An 18,264-nucleotide genomic window follows, 5' to 3' on the forward strand; every position below is an offset into this window, starting at 1 on the left:
AAAATATTTTAGAATTCCATTAAAGCTGGAAAGAAAATCATGGAAAAAGGAACACAAAGAAAGAAAAGCTAGAAAAAAATAAAACTACATAGTAAAATGGTTCACTTAACCCCAAATATATTGGCAATTACATTAAATGTAAATGTGAATGCTTAAATTAACAGATAAGAAGTGTTAAATGGATTTAAAAAGAAAAAACTACCTGCAATTTACAAGAGAAACATTTATAAGGTCTATAAAAGGTGTAAAGAAAAAATGTACCATGCAGCCGCTAACCAAATGAAAGCTGGCATAACTATATTAATATCAATTAAAGTAGACATCAAAGCAAAAAGCATTGCCAGAAACACAGAGAACACTTTAAAACAATTTCTTAAATGGTTCAATTCACCAGGGATATAAATCAACTCTAAATTTGTAAGCACCTAATAATATTGCCTCAAACTATTGAAACCGACATAACCAGAATAGGCAAATCCAAAATCATAGTGGGATATCTTAACTTATCTCTCATAGATACTAGGCAAAAACCCAATAAAGATATATAAACAACTCAACAGAACTGATCTAATGAACATATGTAGAACACTTTTGCAGTATATGGATTTTTTTCACATGTACACTGAACATTTATAATACTTGACCATATTGTGAGTCATAAAAACAAGCTGCACAAATTTGAAAGAACTGAAATCATACAGATGTTTTCTGAATGCCATGCAATCAATCTAAAAATCAACAATAAAATAGTAATGAGAAAATCCACATGTATTTGGAAATATATTTGTAAATAATCAGCAATTCGCACAGAAAGAAAGATGGAGATTAGAACATACTTTTTACTGAATGGTGATGAAAAGACGATTCATCTCAAAACTTAGGGGATGCAGATAAAGATTGTTATTATAAAAGCTAAAATCAATTGACTAAGCAACCATCTTACAAATTGGAGAGGGGAAAGTAAGACCAAATAAAGTAGAAGGAAGGAAATAATAGGGATGAAAGGAATGTTGAAAACAAACATAACATTAGAGAATCAAAAAAGCCAAAAAGCGAATTCTTTGTAAAGACTGATATAATGGAAAAACCTCTAGCGAGACTAATGAAGAAAATAGAGAAGGTACTAACCACAAACAAGAATGAAAAGAGGACATCAATATAATAATGCAACATTAATAAACTCCTACCACATCAATTACTTTATAGAAATAAAACTTAAAATGTAGATGGACACATTCCTAGAAATTACAACTCTTTAAAATGGACACAATAAGATAAAAATCTGAATATTCCTCTACCTATTAATGAAATCCATACCTCAAAGAAAATATCAGGTCACTGTCAAAACTCTTTATCAGATTTTTAAGTAAGAAATAATGCCAGTCTTACCTGTGTCATAAGGTCACAAAACCTTGGTAACAAAACCTAACACAGATCTTAAAAGAAATTTATGGGCCAATCCCATTGATAAAAATAGATGCAAAAATCCCAAATGAAATATTGGCAAATCAAATCTTATAGTATATTTTAAAAAATACATCACAGTCAAGTTGGGCTCATTCCAGGAATGTAAACCATGGTTTAAAATTTGAACATTAATTGATACAACTTACCAAATGAGGAAAAACCTTAGTAAAATGCAGAAGAATAATTTGATAAACTCAGAATCCTTTCATGATTGAAAAAAAAAATCCCTTGGGAGTTGAAGCATGCTTCTTTAATCTGGTAAAAGATCCAGATTCCAGAACATATACCATACTTAATATTGAAAAGTTTCCCTTTGAGATCAATAAAAGATTTAGTATTGCTTCTATTCAACATTTTATTGCAATTCCTAAATAGGGCAGAAGGTCAAGAAAAAGAAACAAAATGTTGAAGGGAATGGAAAGGAAGAAATAAAACTGTATTTGTAGATCATATGTGCAAAATCAAAATAAGTTCTATAAATAGGATTAATAGAATGTTAAGTATGTCTGCTAAATGCAAACATCAACTGTGTATCTATTTATTGCTCTGAAACGTGTTAAAGCTTTATTAAAATACAGGTTGCTGGATTCCATCTCTAGTGGTTCAGATTCAGTAGGTCTTGCAGAGGGGAGGGGAGGTCCTCAAGAATTTGTAGTTCTAAGCAATTCCCAGGAGATGCTAATAATCCTACTTAGGGGACCATATTTGGAAAACCACTGCTATAGATTAGCAACAATGGAACTTAAAATCACCCAGAAATCTAACAAAAGCTATACAAGACTCTACAGAGAAAACTAATCATTGTGCACATAAATTAAAGAGGATCTAAATGAAGTTTACTCCATTGTCATAGATAGGAAGAGTCAATAGTCTTAAAATGTGAATTTGTTTCAACCTAATCTATAATGCAATTTCATTCAGAATTTCCACAGGTTTCTTTTTGTGGATCTCAACAAGCAGATTCTGAAATGTGTATTGAGGCATCATTTGATAATTGTGAGGAAAGAGCATTAACACTTAAGACAGATTCCCTGAGTTTGAATGCTGGCTCTTACTTTCTGACTATGGACAAATTATTTAACCTTCTAAGCCTCAGTTTTCTCATCTGTAAAGTAGGGAAGGACACTTGCACCTGTACGTAAGGTTGTTATACAGATTAAATATATACAGTTTAGATGAATGCCTAGTACACGCTAAATGCTATGTATGAATATGATAAATTAACTTAAAAAATAAAAATAGGGAGGTGAAATCTACTGGATATCTTCTAGAGTCCAGAAGCAGGCTCCTGTAATATATGGACACCTGGCTTATGACAAAGGTGGATCTATGGAACAGTGGTCAAAGGATCCCAATAAAAGATACTATGACAACTTGGTACCTAGGAAAAAACACTTCACACTATTTATAAAAAGCAATTCCACGTACATTACAGATCTAAATGGAATAGGTTTGTTTTTTTCTTTTGAAGAGCTTTTAGAGAATAATCCAGGAGAGCATCTTCATGACCTTAGGGTAGAGAAACATACCTTAAATACTACACAAGGGATATTAACCATAAAGGAAAATAATGATAAATTTTACATTAAAATTAAGATCTTGTGTTATGAGAAGAAACATTAAGAGAATGAGAAAGTCACACACTGAGTGCAAACGATATTTTCAACATGTGACTGACACAAAGCTTGTACACAAAACACATAATTTCACGTAACAAAAAACAAAAAGCAATATTAAAAACAACACTGTCTTCAGAACAACAATAAAAAAAAAACGAACAGCAGGTATCCAAATAAACGGACAAAGGACTTAAGCAGGCAATTCACAAAGGAGAAAAAGCAATTTAATCTCATTACTCTTCAGAGAATGCAAATTTTTTCACCCCCCACATCAGAATGGCTAGTTTTTAAAATGTTGGCTAACTGGGTACTGGTGAGAACATGGAGCGATAAGAATTAAGAATTGGAGGAAGGTAAGTTGGCACAACCACTTATTTTAGCATTCCTTAGTCAAAATAACGGTATGCATAATCCTATGACCAATTAATTTTAATCTTAAGTATATACATCCAAAGAAATATATACATCTGTGAATCAGCAGATAAATTATAATCATCATAGCAGCATTATTTATTTATAATAGCCTCAAACTAGAAACCACATGTATGTGTTCTAACGGTAGAAAGGATATATAGATTATAGGGTATTCATTAAGATGGAATATTGTGTGGTGATGATAAAGAATGATGCCAACGCATGGCTGAACCTGAAAGACATAACGTTGAGCGAAAGAAGCCTGACCCAAGAAGTAGGTAGCGTAACTGTTAAGTCAGGAAAGGAGATGATTGCCATCAAACAGACAGTGATTTTGTTGGCAGAGAGGAGGAAGTCCTGACCAGGAAGGGGAACTGGTAGGGCTTCTGAAGTGTTGGCAATGTTCTTTCTTGACCTATGGGATGGTTTTCTGGATGTCTGCTCTAGAATATTTGCTAAGCCTATTTATATGCCTTATTTTATACACTTTATGTGCCATTTCTCACAATAAAAAAAAGTTGGGGATTTGAATGGGGAGAGTTTTCTGAGTGTTGAACCTGGGCTTTACCAAAAGTGGGAAGGAACCCTAAGTTCCAAAAAATCCATTAGTTATACATTTTAGAGCAGGAATAGTCCAGCAGGTGATGTCAGACATTTTTCCCATCATCAGACAAGGGAGATAAAACTGCCACAGTGAAAGAGGAGGAGGCTCCAGGATGGCATGACAAGTTTAGATCCTGTCTGGATCCCTGAGAAGTGCGGCGTTCTGGAGTGTAGGAAGGGGAAGAGGCAGATGCAAAGAAATAACTGTTGAGCCTGTTTGCCCAAGGATCCCGTTTTTCCTCCCCTCCAAGCCTTTGTAACATGCTGTACCTTCCTGCTTAATCTTACCTATCACCCCTTCACCTAGCTTCTATCTGTCTTTGAAGACTCAGCCCAGAGGCCCTCTGCTCCAAGAAACCCTAGCACTTGCCCCCTCCTTTTTTAAAAGCTGCCCATTCAACAGTCAGGGTCACATGTCCATCTCTACTCTCCACCCCATGGACCTTTTACCTTCTGCAGACAAGTGACCTCTGCATTACAGGGTGCCTGACTGGTCTGGTGCTAATAGTCAGGGCTGTGGGCTGGACAAGGCAGAACTGAGAAGACACTGCAGGGACCTCCTCGGACAGAGCTCTGGAAGGTGCTTTCCTTCCCTGAGATTCCTCCCTTTAGTGGCTTTCAAGTGGGGGAAGCAGGGAAAGAAAGGAGTTTGCCTCTGAATTGGGACTCAGCCTATGGTCTCATTCAAAGTCTTAACCTAGCCTCTTCCCACCACACAGAAATGAGTATGGCAGTTATTATCAGTCCCATTTTACAAACTAGGAAGCTCAGACCCTGGGAAAAAAATACTTTACTCAAGGGTAAGAGAGGAAGATCTGGATTGCAAATATTGGTCTCTGCAGCCTAGGGTCTGCCTATAGACTTTTGAGGTTAATACTCAGGAATTACTTGTTCAACAAAGCCATCCTTTGTCTTCCCAGACCCAGGCAGACACAGAGGCTGCCCTCAAGTATGGAAATGCACAGGGTTTCCAAAACATTGGATAAACTTGGGACAGGACCAAAAGACAAGGAGCCAAGTGTTTTGGGCTAAGATTTATTGTTGACCAGAGCACTCAACAGCCAAGGTACTAGATAACCAGCCCCCATGCAACAAGCTCATCCTGCAGCCCAGGCTTCTAGGCTGCTATCCTCTGCCTTCTACCTCCTCTTCTCTGGTTCTGCCACAGCCCCTGAGAATCAGAAATATGCAATTCAGCAAGTATGTGGGGAGCATCCGTTAGGAGTGGTCAGCAGCTACAGGGGCTACTGTATCACAGTGTCCTGGTTATCTTTGAGGGGCTTATGGCAGAGAGGGTGGAGAGGAGTCCAAACCATCCTGGGCTCAGGCCCAGCACTGTCCAGGAGGGTTCATTTACCTTTCTTACTCTTCACATTCACATTCATTGATTTGGCATGTAATTTACCAAGGCTCCCTATGGGCTGAGTAAACTCCTCTAGAAACAGTGGTGTCCACTTCTAGCTGGCAATGTTCACCAGTCTCCAAACCCCTGACCAGCAAGACCTAGTGCATGTAAACATAGACTGCCACCAGACAAGGATCCTTGAACAAATCTATCCTTCCACGGTCCTATGCCTGGAATTTTAAGTCTGAACCAGCCCTGGGAATGGTCAGTTCAGAGGCCAATATCCATCCTTAGCTGACAGAACTAAGAAACTATGACTTGCTCTGAACATCTGCCCCGTGGAAGAGAATTACAAAGTGGCCATAGTCTGGCCGTGGCTTGGGTACTCAGTCACTGAAGGGGCACTCTCCCTAACGTCAGGGCACCTTGCAAAGATACGAAAACTTGATGAGCCTCATGCTCCTACCAAAATCCAAGAGGCCTCCCACACTGCCTGCTGGGGCCGGGAAGCAGAGAGAAGTCAGAGAGGAGACCATGAGCCTCAGCCTACTTCTCAGATTGATTTGTTTATTGACTTGACCATTTCTTAGAGTTCCAGTGCCAAGAGCTAAAGGCCTGTGCTAGCCATAAAGAAGCAGCCCACACATCCCAAGAGCAGCTGAAACCAGCTCACCCATTTATTTGACTGAGAACATTAAGGAGAACAACAAAATTAAACAATCTTTAATAAAATTCCTATAGAAAACTCAGTCACAGGGTAAATATTCGGTTCTCTTTTTCATGTCACTGAGGATTGAGAGCTCCCAAAAGTCTTTGGAGAAAAAGCAGTAGTTTTGCTGGATATTGCCAGTACTCAGAAAGAGCATCCATTTACACATTCAAACCAGTAGTTCTTATTGCACATATTAACATTATTTGCCATCTAGCACCCTAAATGTATGGTACCTCAACAAATAAATTAAAGAATTCCATGTGGCATGAAACCATTTCAAATTGAACTAATATCCTTGAAAAATCACATTATTACAAGTTTTAATAAATACAGTAAGAACAGCTGGCATTTTACTAAAATACTGAATTTTAGGTCTGGAGATGATTCCATAAATAGTTTCTTTTCATTTGTTTTCTGTCTTGGATGCATTTGCTCAAGTATTATGCTCTATGAAGTGAACTCTTTCATAGATACCATGTAAAAACTGAAATTACTATGTGCCTCATTACAGAAGCAACTGGAAGAACTGGATCTCATATAGTTAACTAAAAAAGTAACTTAGGAAACTTAGGAAAAAGCTCTTTTTGTAAAACTTTAAAACACAGATGGAAAAAAAACCAAAGAAATGTCTTTTTTTTTTTTTTTTACAGAACTCCCACTAGAAATTTTATAAATATATATGCAGCATATATGTTATATTTGCCTCACGAGCAGATTTTCACCAAGTCTGGTAGGAATGATGCTGTCATGGCAGATAAATATCAACAGAAGAGCTAATCTTTCCACAGATTTAAAGATTTCTTTTGAAAAATAATCATAATTTCAAATTACGTTATAATTTATAGTTGATATAATTTAAAAAGGGAAGAAAGATACCTTTCTTTTAAGAACAACTACCAGTCCCCATGTGTGGATAAGTTGGCTGAGTGATAACACTTGGTCACAATACAAAAAGAAGTATTTACACCTTTCTGGAAAAGTACCAAATACTTAAAAAAAAAGAAGAAGAAGAAGAAGAAGGAGAAGAAGAAGACAGAAAACAATCTCTAGTAGCATTCTTCGGCGTGCAAAGTCAGCAGGAAATGATTATCCATTATGTTGGGAGTTTTCATGATGAATCTTGGAAGCATTCAATAAAGCAGAGGGTGGTCATTGGGGATTGTTCAGATTAGGTTCTGTGGGATGCCTTGGTCTTAATTTAACTGAGTTCCAGGATTTCATTCCCTTTATAACATCTCTGGCAGGGTCGTGTTCAATTTAGTGCAAGTGCAAATTGAAAACTAAACAAAACCAACAAATACATTAGGAGCAAAGGCTGATCATTAAGATCTGTAGTCTTTCCGAACTGTGTGGGCCATCCAGTTTACTTTAGTAGTCCAGCTTTCCCTGAGTGCCTCATCAAATTTTTGCTTAAATTGCTTGAGTGCTTCTTCTTCACTCTTCCCTAAGGCAAGAGAGTCCTAAAAATGAAAGGGAAAAAAAAAAATCTTATCTTATATATCCTCCACAGTGACATGCAAATGTCAAAATCTCAGCCATGCCTCCCCAGCCACCATCAAGCTGTGTGCCTCATGTTCTTATTTAAATGCCTTTTGTAGGATGAAGAATGACAAAAGGTAGGGTGATAATATAATATATATATATATAATATAATCTCTGCCAAAGGGTTTTTGAAGATGAAATTTAGGATTACTGCAAGACAATTACTCAAGCTGCTTGTCACTGCCATTCCTGGGTAAGAACAGTCTAACAGGAAACGGCTTTATTTCATTCCCTTTGAACATTTAAATGAAATAGATAGGTATAGTTGAGCTTCATGCCTACAAAGTCCAATATACAAAGAAAAGGGGTTTGTACCTTAAGATACTGTATATCCTTGACTGATGTGAGCTCAGGAAGCCCTGCAGTCAACATCAGTGCAAAAAGAGTGATGAAGAGATTCCCGTGCCGTCGTAGAATCAGATATGCATCCTCACAACACTGGCGGAAGCTGCAGTTGATGCAACAAATCACAAGAACATGGTATTAGAGAGGAGAGCAAATTTCATGAAGGCAAACAAGAGAGACATATCTAGACTCCGTATGAGCTGGAAATTTTCTCCTGAAGGTTCATTTCTGATTTTTTAAAACTCTTTGAAAATTGTCCCAAGAATAAAATTTACATAGACTAAATCTAGCTGTCTAAAATCACACACACTAAATTGAAATTCTAATAAATGGCTTACTCTGTGCTTTTTAATTCTCTGAGACCCAAAAACTAGTTCTAAAACACGTGGTAATTTATAATCCATGAGGATTTCTGAACATATGTGTAGATTCTAGATTTGTAGCCTAACTCCAGAGACTAGTTTCTTTGATCCCCCCCCAAGTCAGTATCAGTGCTTCTGCATTGCAATTCCATATCATCTTGCTTTCCCTCTCTCCCCTCTTAAAGATAGTTTTCAAAAGGACCATTCAATGCTATCTTCCTAATTTTGCCAAAAAGAAAAATGAACACCCAGAGGTATATTCTGCAGAAACTCAGGCAGAACTACAAATGATAACAGCAATCATTTGGCAAGCACATAAGTATGAGTTGGTCACATCATATAACTTAACTCTAATTACCGTAATAGCCCTAAATTTTTAAAATTTATTTATTTAGGGGCGCCTGGGTGGCACAGCGGTTAAGCGTCTGCCTTTGGCTCAGGGCATGATCCCAGCGTTATGGGATCGAGCCCCACATCAGGCTCCTCCGCTATGAGCCTGCTTCTTCCTCTCCCACTCCCCCTGCTTGTGTTCCCTCTCTCGCTGGCTGTCTCTATCTCTGTCAAATAAATAAATAAAATCTTTAAAAAAAATTTATTTATTTAAGAGAGAAAGACTGAGAGCGAGCTTGTGGAGGGACAGAGGGAGAGGAAGAGGAGCAGACTCCCCACTGAGCATGGAATCCTGACATGGGGCTCGATCCCACAAAACTAAGATCATGACCTGAGCCAAAATCAAGAGTCGGATGCTTAACTGACTGAGCCACCCAGGTGCTCCAAAAGAGCCCTAAAATTTAATTACTTTTGTCCCTATTTTATGATGAAGAAACAAAGACAAGAAGACAAGTAATGTGCTTGGATACCTACAAGTAGTAAGGACTAGATCAGAGATTACAAAGTTCTGAACGCTGGCTCCCTTAGAATGAGAGCAAAATGCCTGTCCCTCTCAGCATCTCATTATGAAATGTCTTAATAGTTTCAGAGAATTTTCTAGGACAGATAAATAGCGGTATACTATTGGAATAAAACACTGTAACTTACTTCAAATTTCTAGATTCCGTTTCTCCACTCTGAACCAGAACATGGATCTGACAGGCAAATTCCCCAAAAGCCCCCATTTAGCACACTAAATATTTCCCTGATCTAAATATATCTCAGTTAAGAAATGCTAGTCCAGCTAGTCAGATGAGAGAATGTCAGGTATGTTTTATCCATGACATGAGGGCAATACTCACCGGCCAAACTTCTCTGTGTTTCCTGTTTTTCCTTGTTGAATCACATGAATGAAATCATAGGTAAGAATAAAAGGCACCCGTTCCCTTTTAATGCCAAATTTAGACTTGAAATTTCCAAGAATATGTCCAAAGTCAATGTGGAAGAGCTGGAAAACAAATGGAACTTAGCTTCTCTTGTTTCTCTGGTTCCAAAGAGAAAGGCAAGATCTCAGCAGTCCTAGGCCCCCAACACTACACTGATCCTCAACTGAGCCCCTTTCTCACTCTTTTTATTGACATATATAGTTGATACACAATAATATATTAGTTTCAGGTGTACAACATAGTGATTTGATAGTTACATACATTACAAAATGTTCATGAGCCCTTCTCTCTTTTCAAAGACTATTGGGTCACTTGGGAAGAGTGTTTCTAACACTCATAGATCTTTTACACTTAATAATAACCCAGACCTGATATTAAACTGCATTTACCCAGTGGGAAAGACAAATCTTTAAAATGTCAAAGTAAAAAAGAAGAAAAAGAGGGGCGCCTGGGTGGCGCAGTTGTTAAGCGTCTGCCTTTGGCTCAGGGCGTGATCCCGGCGTTCTGGGATCGAGCCCCACATCAGGCTCCTCTGCTGGGATCCTGCTTCTTCCTCTCCCACTCCCCCTGCTTGTGTTCCCTCTCTCGCTGGCTGTCTCTCTCTCTGTCAAATAAATAAATAAAATCTTAAAAAAAAAAAAAAAGTCAAATAGTTCTATGTATCAAACTATTTTGGTCAATATTTCTACATACGGAAACAAAAAAAAAAGTACAGTCTTGCCCCAGCAGCCCTCTCAACACCCTTAGTGCTACTATTTAGTGGTAACTTCTCCCCACTCTTTCATGGGTTTTTCCTCCATTTTTAAAAAATGGTATGTTTATACTTATTTTTTACCTCCTAGTTTTCAAATAAATTATGGAAGGTAAAGACTTAGTACTTTGTGCTGATGTAATGCTATACAACGAGGCACAGTATATCATAATTTCTGGTCAAATCAACACTCCGTGTTTATACTCTTCAGGCTATATAAATACATTTCAAAGCTAAGCCATGTGGCAACAGTAAACTATGACTACATTTCCTTTTTGCCCATCTTTTTCCTTGACAAAGCTTTTTTTGGCTTAGTGTTTCAGGAGCTTCTCATTAATTCTTCCCCAAATCTTTTTTTTTTTTTTTTAAGATTTATTTATTCATTTGAGAGACAGAGAGAGTGAATCTGGCGTGGAGGGACGAAGGAGAAGGACAGTCCCAAGCAGACTCCCCACTGAGTGCAGGGCCTGAAGTGGGGCTCAATCCCATGACTCTGAGACCATGGCCTGAGATGAAACCAAGAGTCAGATGCTCAACCGACTGTACCACCCAAGTGCCCCTTTCCCCAAATCTTATATTGAAAGAATATGTCGTTTTAAATAACTACAATAACTTTTCAAACATTAGACAGACAAGTGCTTATCACCTAACTTTAAGCAAACAAACCAATGAATATATGAAGCAGATGGTATGTGAAACGAGGGATGGGAAATAAAAGGAAAGCACAAAGACATAACTCTGAGAATCACTAAAGAATCTGCCTGAATTGCACAAGAGACTGTGCTGTATGTAAGTAATAGCATCACCGAGGCCCTTGGCAGACTCTGGGGAGCAGCTCACCTGGCCGGTTTTTTTGACCATGATGTTGTCACTATGTCTATCACCAATCCCAAGGACATAAGAAGCTACACAGTAGCCGGCACAGGACAAGGTAAACTCCTCAATGGCTCGGTCTAGGTCATCCCTGAAAGAGAGAGAGAGAGAGAGAGAGAGAGAGAGAGAGAAATAAATAAATAAATAAATACATAAATAAATGCAGCAACAAAGGTTTTCAGTCTCCAAAAGTATGGGATGAGACCCAATTCACACTTCTGCTTCCTTTTTAATTGTGAGTAGAAAGGCAACACAGAGCTGCTAAAACCCTATGAGCAGAACATTCTGGAGCAGCCAAAAGAGGGAGGATGAACACTGCAGAAGAGGGCAGAAAGGAGTCAACAGGAAGACTCAAAGACATCAGATAACTGGACCTCAGCCATTCAAACTGATGTGTCCTGGGGACTGAGCTTCATTGGGGTTGGGAGTAAGTTCATATGCATAATAACAGAGGAGACCATCAGCTTTGCTAGCTGATACTGGGCTTTAGAACATTTTTTGGTCAGTTTTGACCTAACACTAGAATTCCATGTTTAAGAGTTAAGTACTACAGTTCCAATACTTAAAATCACTGACTTAAATTAGAAGTTAGTAATACAGACCCTTTAGAGACAAGGTCTTAAGATCGAAATATGAAAACTAATTCTCGCATACAAGTCCTTCGGTGTTGACAATGATAAAATATATATCTGACTTTTAAGTCATTAGCCAAATATACTTACAGTGTTTTCCCCTCACTGTGAAATTCCTCAATTGTATATGATTAGGGCTTTCCCAACATAGTAACCATTAATAACACAATTCCCAGCCCTGTGGTTTTTTTTTTTAATTTGGAGCAATCACAGTCTATAAACTCATTTACTTCTATTGTAAAAATCTACTGAAAACTTACTAAGTTCATACATTCATGTAATTACAGAAGTTGACACATTCAAAAAATTATTTTAAAAATTCATAAATTCTTAGACTGTAACTACTACAAGGCTCTGAAATTTGATCTAGATAAAGGAGAATTTAATGCTAACCATCTGTGAGACTTTAGGAAGGCCTATTTGTCATTCTGATCTAACCTGAAATAAAGCAATAAGTAACACTAACATTTCCTCTAGGACACTGATGATTCTACTTGAAAAAACAGTTATTTGTCTGGTTGTTTGTTTAGAAGAATGATAAACTAACCCAGAATTGTATTCTTTAAGCCAGTTCAGAAGGGCATCTTTGTTGAAGGCTGCTGCAGCAGCCACATTGCTACTGTTCAGCTGAATGTCAGCAATTGTTTCAGAGGTGCTCACAACTTCAATGAGGCCAGAGCGGTCTCCTGTTGCTAAACAGCCATAAGGCAGCATCCTGAAAGGAGAAAAAAAATGGGCATAGTCACATGTATATGTTATCCATAAAATGAAACTTTAACAGAGTAAGTTTCTTCTTTGATTTTTAAGAAGTTTTATTACTATTGATACCCTCGCCATTTTTGTCTTATTGTCATATGGAAAAATACAAGTTCTATTTTCTGTTGAGGGGTAAATCTCTTGGCCAACAGATAATATAGTTTACTAGAACTTCAATGTACCAGCTAAATGTATAATCTGTTATCTAGTTATTCTGGTGAAATATTCTATCTGTTTGTGTAGATGGACAGAAGCATATCAGAAAAGAACAGTTTTTTATTTTTATTCTAAATTTTGGAGAAGGGAACCACCCTTTATGGAGCACCTAATAGATGCCACACAGCAGGCTAAGCACTTCACACATTACCTTGCTTAACGAATGGCAACTCCATCCTTGCAGTTGTTCAAGCCCACAATCTTAAGGTCACCTCTGACTCTTTCTCTCACGACCAGCATTTACCTATCTTGAAAATGTGTACTTAAGACTTCTCTGCCTCCACTCTTCCTCTAGCTCCTACCCTAGACCAAGTCACCATCAACCCTTACTCAATTATTCAAGTTTCCTTATTAGCCTCCCTGCTTCCACATTTAAATGCAACAGCATTATAATCCATTTAAAAAGTATGCATAGCATGTCACTCCCCCCAATCGAAATCTCTGCAATGGCTTTCCACCTTAGCGTGAAAGCCAGTATGCCTGCCCTAGCTCACAAGGCCCTTCACCTTTCCTCGTATCCTTCCCTTGTTCACTTTATTCCTACTACACTGGCTTCCTTGCCTTCTTCAAACGTATCAGGCACAACATTACCTCATTCCATTTTCCTGCCTAGAACATCCTTCTCAAGACCTCTACATGATTTACTCCCTTATTTCTTTGAAGTCTTTACTGAAATGTTTCTGTCTCAGTGACAAATTCCTGATCATCCTATTTAAAATTACAGAACTATCTGTGACACAATACTTGCTATCTCTTCCTTGTTTCATTTTCCTCTATAACCTCAACACTATCCAGACATCTTGTACATTTTATTTATTTGTTTCTTTATTGTCTCTCTCTCTCCACCATTAGAATGGGAGTTCTACCAGGCAGGGATGTTTTGTTCCCTGCTGTATCCTCAGTGCCTGAGAATGCGCCTGGCACAAAGCACACACTCAGTAAATATTTCTGAATGAATTGACAATTTTAATAACAAAATCCCTGTAAGGTAAGTTCCCAGTTTTACAAATAAGAAACAAAGTAATTTGCAAAAGGTCATACATTTAACTAAGCTTAAAATCTAAGACTTAAAACTAGGTCTGTGTGGCTCTAAAATTATCTTTTAAACACGACAGTCTCTAGACTGTATATAACAGTCTCTAGATCTGTATATAACAGATCTCTAGGCTGCTCTTGTGTAAAATAATTTTTGCTAAATTGATAGGTAGCATTTTGCTCTGAATTTCATTTAGACGATCCCTAATAAAAATAAATATTTTTCATGTCTCTTTTAGCCATTTTAAGATTTTCTTTTATGACTTACGTATTCACATACTTCCCCTATTTATTAGGGTTTTAAAGTATTTTCCTTAGTGACTTATATGACTTCTTTATATATATATATATGATCTATATATATTTTCTTCTTTTGGTTGTAAATATTTCTTCAGTTTTGTAAAAACTGTGTTATCCTTACAGCAACTCCAAACTAGAATGTTGATACCTTGGGAAGTTCAAATGAAAGATGACTACAGAAAATGCAATGGATGGGATTCCAGGACTCAATAAATATATGGGTACAGCTATGTGCCATGCATTGTGTTTGCTGCTGGTGATACAGAGAGGAAAAAAAAAAAAGCAGTCCTTGCTCTCACTGAGCAGACAAGGCACAAATCACAATGTGCATGTGATCTTTGTATGAATGAGAAATGCCATGAGAACATGTCAAGAGTTAAGAAAGATCTCTATGCGGAGAAAGGACAGCAGGGCTGGAGGAAAATATAAGGGGGAATACAAAAGCAAGGTGAGGACAAGAAACAGTGTTAGAAAGACTATGCAGGGCCCTACAGGTCATGTAAGGGCTTCTGTCATTCTCTTAGAGGCACTGAGAAAGCTTTGAAGGACTTTATGAAAGAGGGCGTGTGTGTGTGTGTACGTACGTGCATGCTGGGAAAATTTATGAATGTATTACTGTAACAACCCAATAAAAGAGCCAAATTTCATTAAATAATCCCTAAATTTCCATACAACCAAGAATTCAATTATTTTATGCCTCTTTTAGGCACTTTCCTAGTTCTAATAAGGCTGGGAGAACTGTCAAACTACATGTTGGCAGCCTGATATACCAATAGACTGCTTTACATCTGAGTAGTTTGTGGGTTTTTTTCCCTCCTTTTAAAAAGTTACCTTTCAATAAGAAAGGTAGCTTGGAGCATGGAAGCTTTCCCAACACCCCTGTCCTTCTCATGACACAACACATGTGAGGTAAACAGTGCATAGTTAAACTGCACTTTGGCTCACTTTCCTGCTTCTCCTCCCACCTCACTTGCAGCCAAACTGGGCAAAAATCCAACAACTTCCTCTTCAAAAGCATGCAATGATAAAAGCATTCAATGTCTCGAGGATGAAACTCTCACAATGGGAAGGAAAAAACATCCTTGTCAGACAGACAGTTTGACAGAAGTCAAGCTGGGGACAAACTCCTGGAGCCCTGACCATCTTACATGGGCTCGATTTGCACTCAACTTCCACACTTCTTAAAAAGGCTGAACAACAACTGGTAATATTTCCCTTCCTTTCTCACACTCTCTGACCCAAGGAGCAATTTGTTACCTTTCCATTAAACAAGAATTAAAATATAAATTCTACGGTGGAGGGGATGGCAGCCCCATAACCCTACTCTCAATGGGTATGTAGAAAATTTTCTCTGTCCTTGACTCTAACACATTGACCCAAATCGGAGTGGTACCGGGGCCCCTTGCTTCTAAGGGAGGAAAATATAATTCCTTTACCTAACGTTTGCATTGCTTCCATCTTCTTCCTTAATCCTTCCAAGATTATCGATACAGTGTTATTAAAGAACTGTTAATTAGCACTCTTAAAAGAGAAGTAAATCCCATTAATGTAATTCAGATGTAAAGTCACAATGAAGACAGCTGTCCAAAATTCAGGGGGTGGAAAAGGGCTGTCAAATCTACCAAAGGTCAGACAGATTTACATAAAGACGACCTATGAGACTGGACAGGAAAGGCTGAATACCTATTATTTGTTGACCGAATAAGGTGAGAGTGTTCTAACACACTGATGGCTTATAAATGTTCTAATTTAACATGAAAGATACCAAGAATATTTTTGAGACATGAGAGAAAAATGAAAATGAGAAATACACACTTTCATTCATGCTAACAGGGCACTGTTATAAGTAATATAATATTCTGGTCAAAGTAATCAAGTATAGAAGGTACCTGAAGATTTAAGACTGAATTTAGAAGAGTGTGTGCTACGTGACCGAGCTTAACCTGAACAGCTGGCCAAAAGAAAAACAAACAATAGGAACACTGGAACACACATATTTATAGAAACAGTGAAAAAAAGTTTGGTGAGAAAAAGGTATTCATTTAGAAATGAACCCAAAAGAATTAAAGTTCTACATATTTTAAAAACATGGGGTCAGAGTACAAAAAGTCAGCAGAGATCTCACTGAACAGACAAGTTCCTTTTTCTTGTTAGACACTTGTTGCTTCCCATAAGAGAGACACTAGGTTTATTTCTAGCACTCCCACATGTGGTTTCTTCCCTTTGCCTGAGGTCACAATGAACTTCATTTGAAGCTAAATGTGCTTTACATTTGAACAGAATGGGTAAAATAAAAAACCTAAGAGAAAAGAAAAGGATTGGGGTTTTTAATTAGGCTATTGGAACTGAGAGGCAAACCAAAGGGACCCCATGAAAGAAAAACTGTTTTGTTCCTTTTGTTTTCTGCTTCTATTCTTGTTAGGACCTGAACCTCTGCCCCACATATGCCTTAATGAATGTCCTCCTTGTAAGGGACAAAGTTAATGGTATCTTTGGAGTCTTCGAGCATAATAGGTAGTATCTAAACCACTGGCGCCAGGCATCTCAAAGCCAAGACCCTGGCTTCAAGGAATAAGTGACTTATGATGGACACGTGGATCTTGTCCTTATTCTAATTGGTTCCTGGATACCTGAGAGGACACAGGCCAGACCATCATCCTCAATAAAAACCCCCAGATCCCAAACAAAGATGAGACTCATGCTCCTTTCCTTTCTAAGTGTTTGGGACAGTCCATCTGTATCTGCTCTCCCTCTATCTTCAATAAACTCTGCTTTCACCTCCTGCTGGCTCCTGGTAAATTTCTTCCCTGTATGAAGCCAAGGACCCTCTTGGCTGGTCCTGAGGGATCCCCTCTTGGTCCCTGGACCTGGCTTGTAGGCATCAGAACTTTACTTTTTATTTACTTTATTTTTTATTTTTTTATTCATTTATTTATTTTTTTGAGAGAGAGAAAGAGAGAGCGGGGCATGGCGGGCAGAGGGAGACAGAGAATCTTAAGGAGGCTCCATGTCCAGGGCGGAGCCCGACATTGGGCTTGATCTCACAACCCTGAGATCATAACCTGAGCCAAAATCAAGAGTCAGACCATTAGCCAACTGAGCCACCCACGCTCCCTGTAGGCACTGGAACTTTAAAAGAGAAAATTTTTAGCTCAGCCTTTCGTAACTGAACATGACTCTTCATGTGGTCTGAATCTGCTTTTAGCAAAGGAGACCACTTTGTAGCTTATGTGCTAACCTTGGAAAGAACCAATGAGTTACTAGCCTAAGCTTGAAAAGTCTCCTCTGTTTTTATGGGATAAATCAAGTAAAATCATTTTTGCAGGGGTTTACTTTATAAGAAGGGTGAACAGATAGTAAATATTTTAGGCATTGCAGACTACTCAATTCTGCAGTTACAGCATAAATGTAGCCAGACAGAATGTAAACAAATGGGCTGTGGCTGTATACCAATAAAACTTTATATACAAACAGAGGGGGTTCCTGGGGGGGGGTGGTAAACCAGATCCCTCTGGGTTTAAGTTCCTCAGGCAGAGTTCACAATCACCCATTCCTCTTATCTATGCAGTATTTCCTATGTGTATGTGCTTGGCTAAAAAACTTGCTACCTATTCCAAAATAATTCTACTTTTTATACAGCTGTAGAAAATTCCTCCTAATTTAAAAGCAAAACTCTGTCACTTATGGTGTTCAAAGGGTCCTTTTTAAATGATAATCTCACTTCCTTATTTCAATTATATCTATAAGTCCCATAAAAGTAACAATACCAACAGCAAATTCCTCCTTCTACCTCAACAGCATGGAAGGATCTAAGACTAGAAAACTCCTTCTTTAAAGAAAAAACCCCAAATCAATGGAAAGTTACTATTTCGGGCATTACAACACTTTGATAAACAAAGGGTACTAGAGATGTCTTATCATGATTGCTTTCTTGCTTAGACTGGTAAAATGAAAAAATGACATCAAGTATACAGCT

The 18,264-nt window shown here is 37.9% G+C and overlaps 1 protein-coding gene across 3 annotated transcripts in view; it reads right to left on the reverse strand.

Annotated features, from left to right (window-relative positions):
• Positions 1-6,096: 6,096 nt before the first annotated feature.
• The window catches only part of PIK3CB (phosphatidylinositol-4,5-bisphosphate 3-kinase catalytic subunit beta), a 184,630-nt gene continuing 172,462 nt past the window's right edge, over positions 6,097-18,264 (reverse strand). For all 3 annotated transcript variants that reach the window (XM_087870221.1, XM_045791870.2, XM_045791871.2), the window contains 5 exons: positions 12,529-12,696; positions 11,317-11,440; positions 9,642-9,787; positions 8,018-8,150; positions 6,097-7,620 (listed from right to left, as the gene is read on the reverse strand). In XM_087870221.1, coding sequence (XP_087726347.1) covers positions 7,483-7,620; positions 8,018-8,150; positions 9,642-9,787; positions 11,317-11,440; positions 12,529-12,696 — 709 coding nt within the window. In that variant the 3' untranslated portion in view covers positions 6,097-7,482. The remainder of the gene's footprint in view (positions 7,621-8,017; positions 8,151-9,641; positions 9,788-11,316; positions 11,441-12,528; positions 12,697-18,264) is intronic.

The sequence above is a fragment of the Ursus americanus genome, chromosome 20 (genome assembly GCF_024610735.1).
Source record: "Ursus americanus isolate L20-20 chromosome 20, mUrsAme1.1.p, whole genome shotgun sequence".
In the NCBI taxonomy this organism is placed as follows: domain Eukaryota; kingdom Metazoa; phylum Chordata; class Mammalia; order Carnivora; family Ursidae; genus Ursus; species Ursus americanus.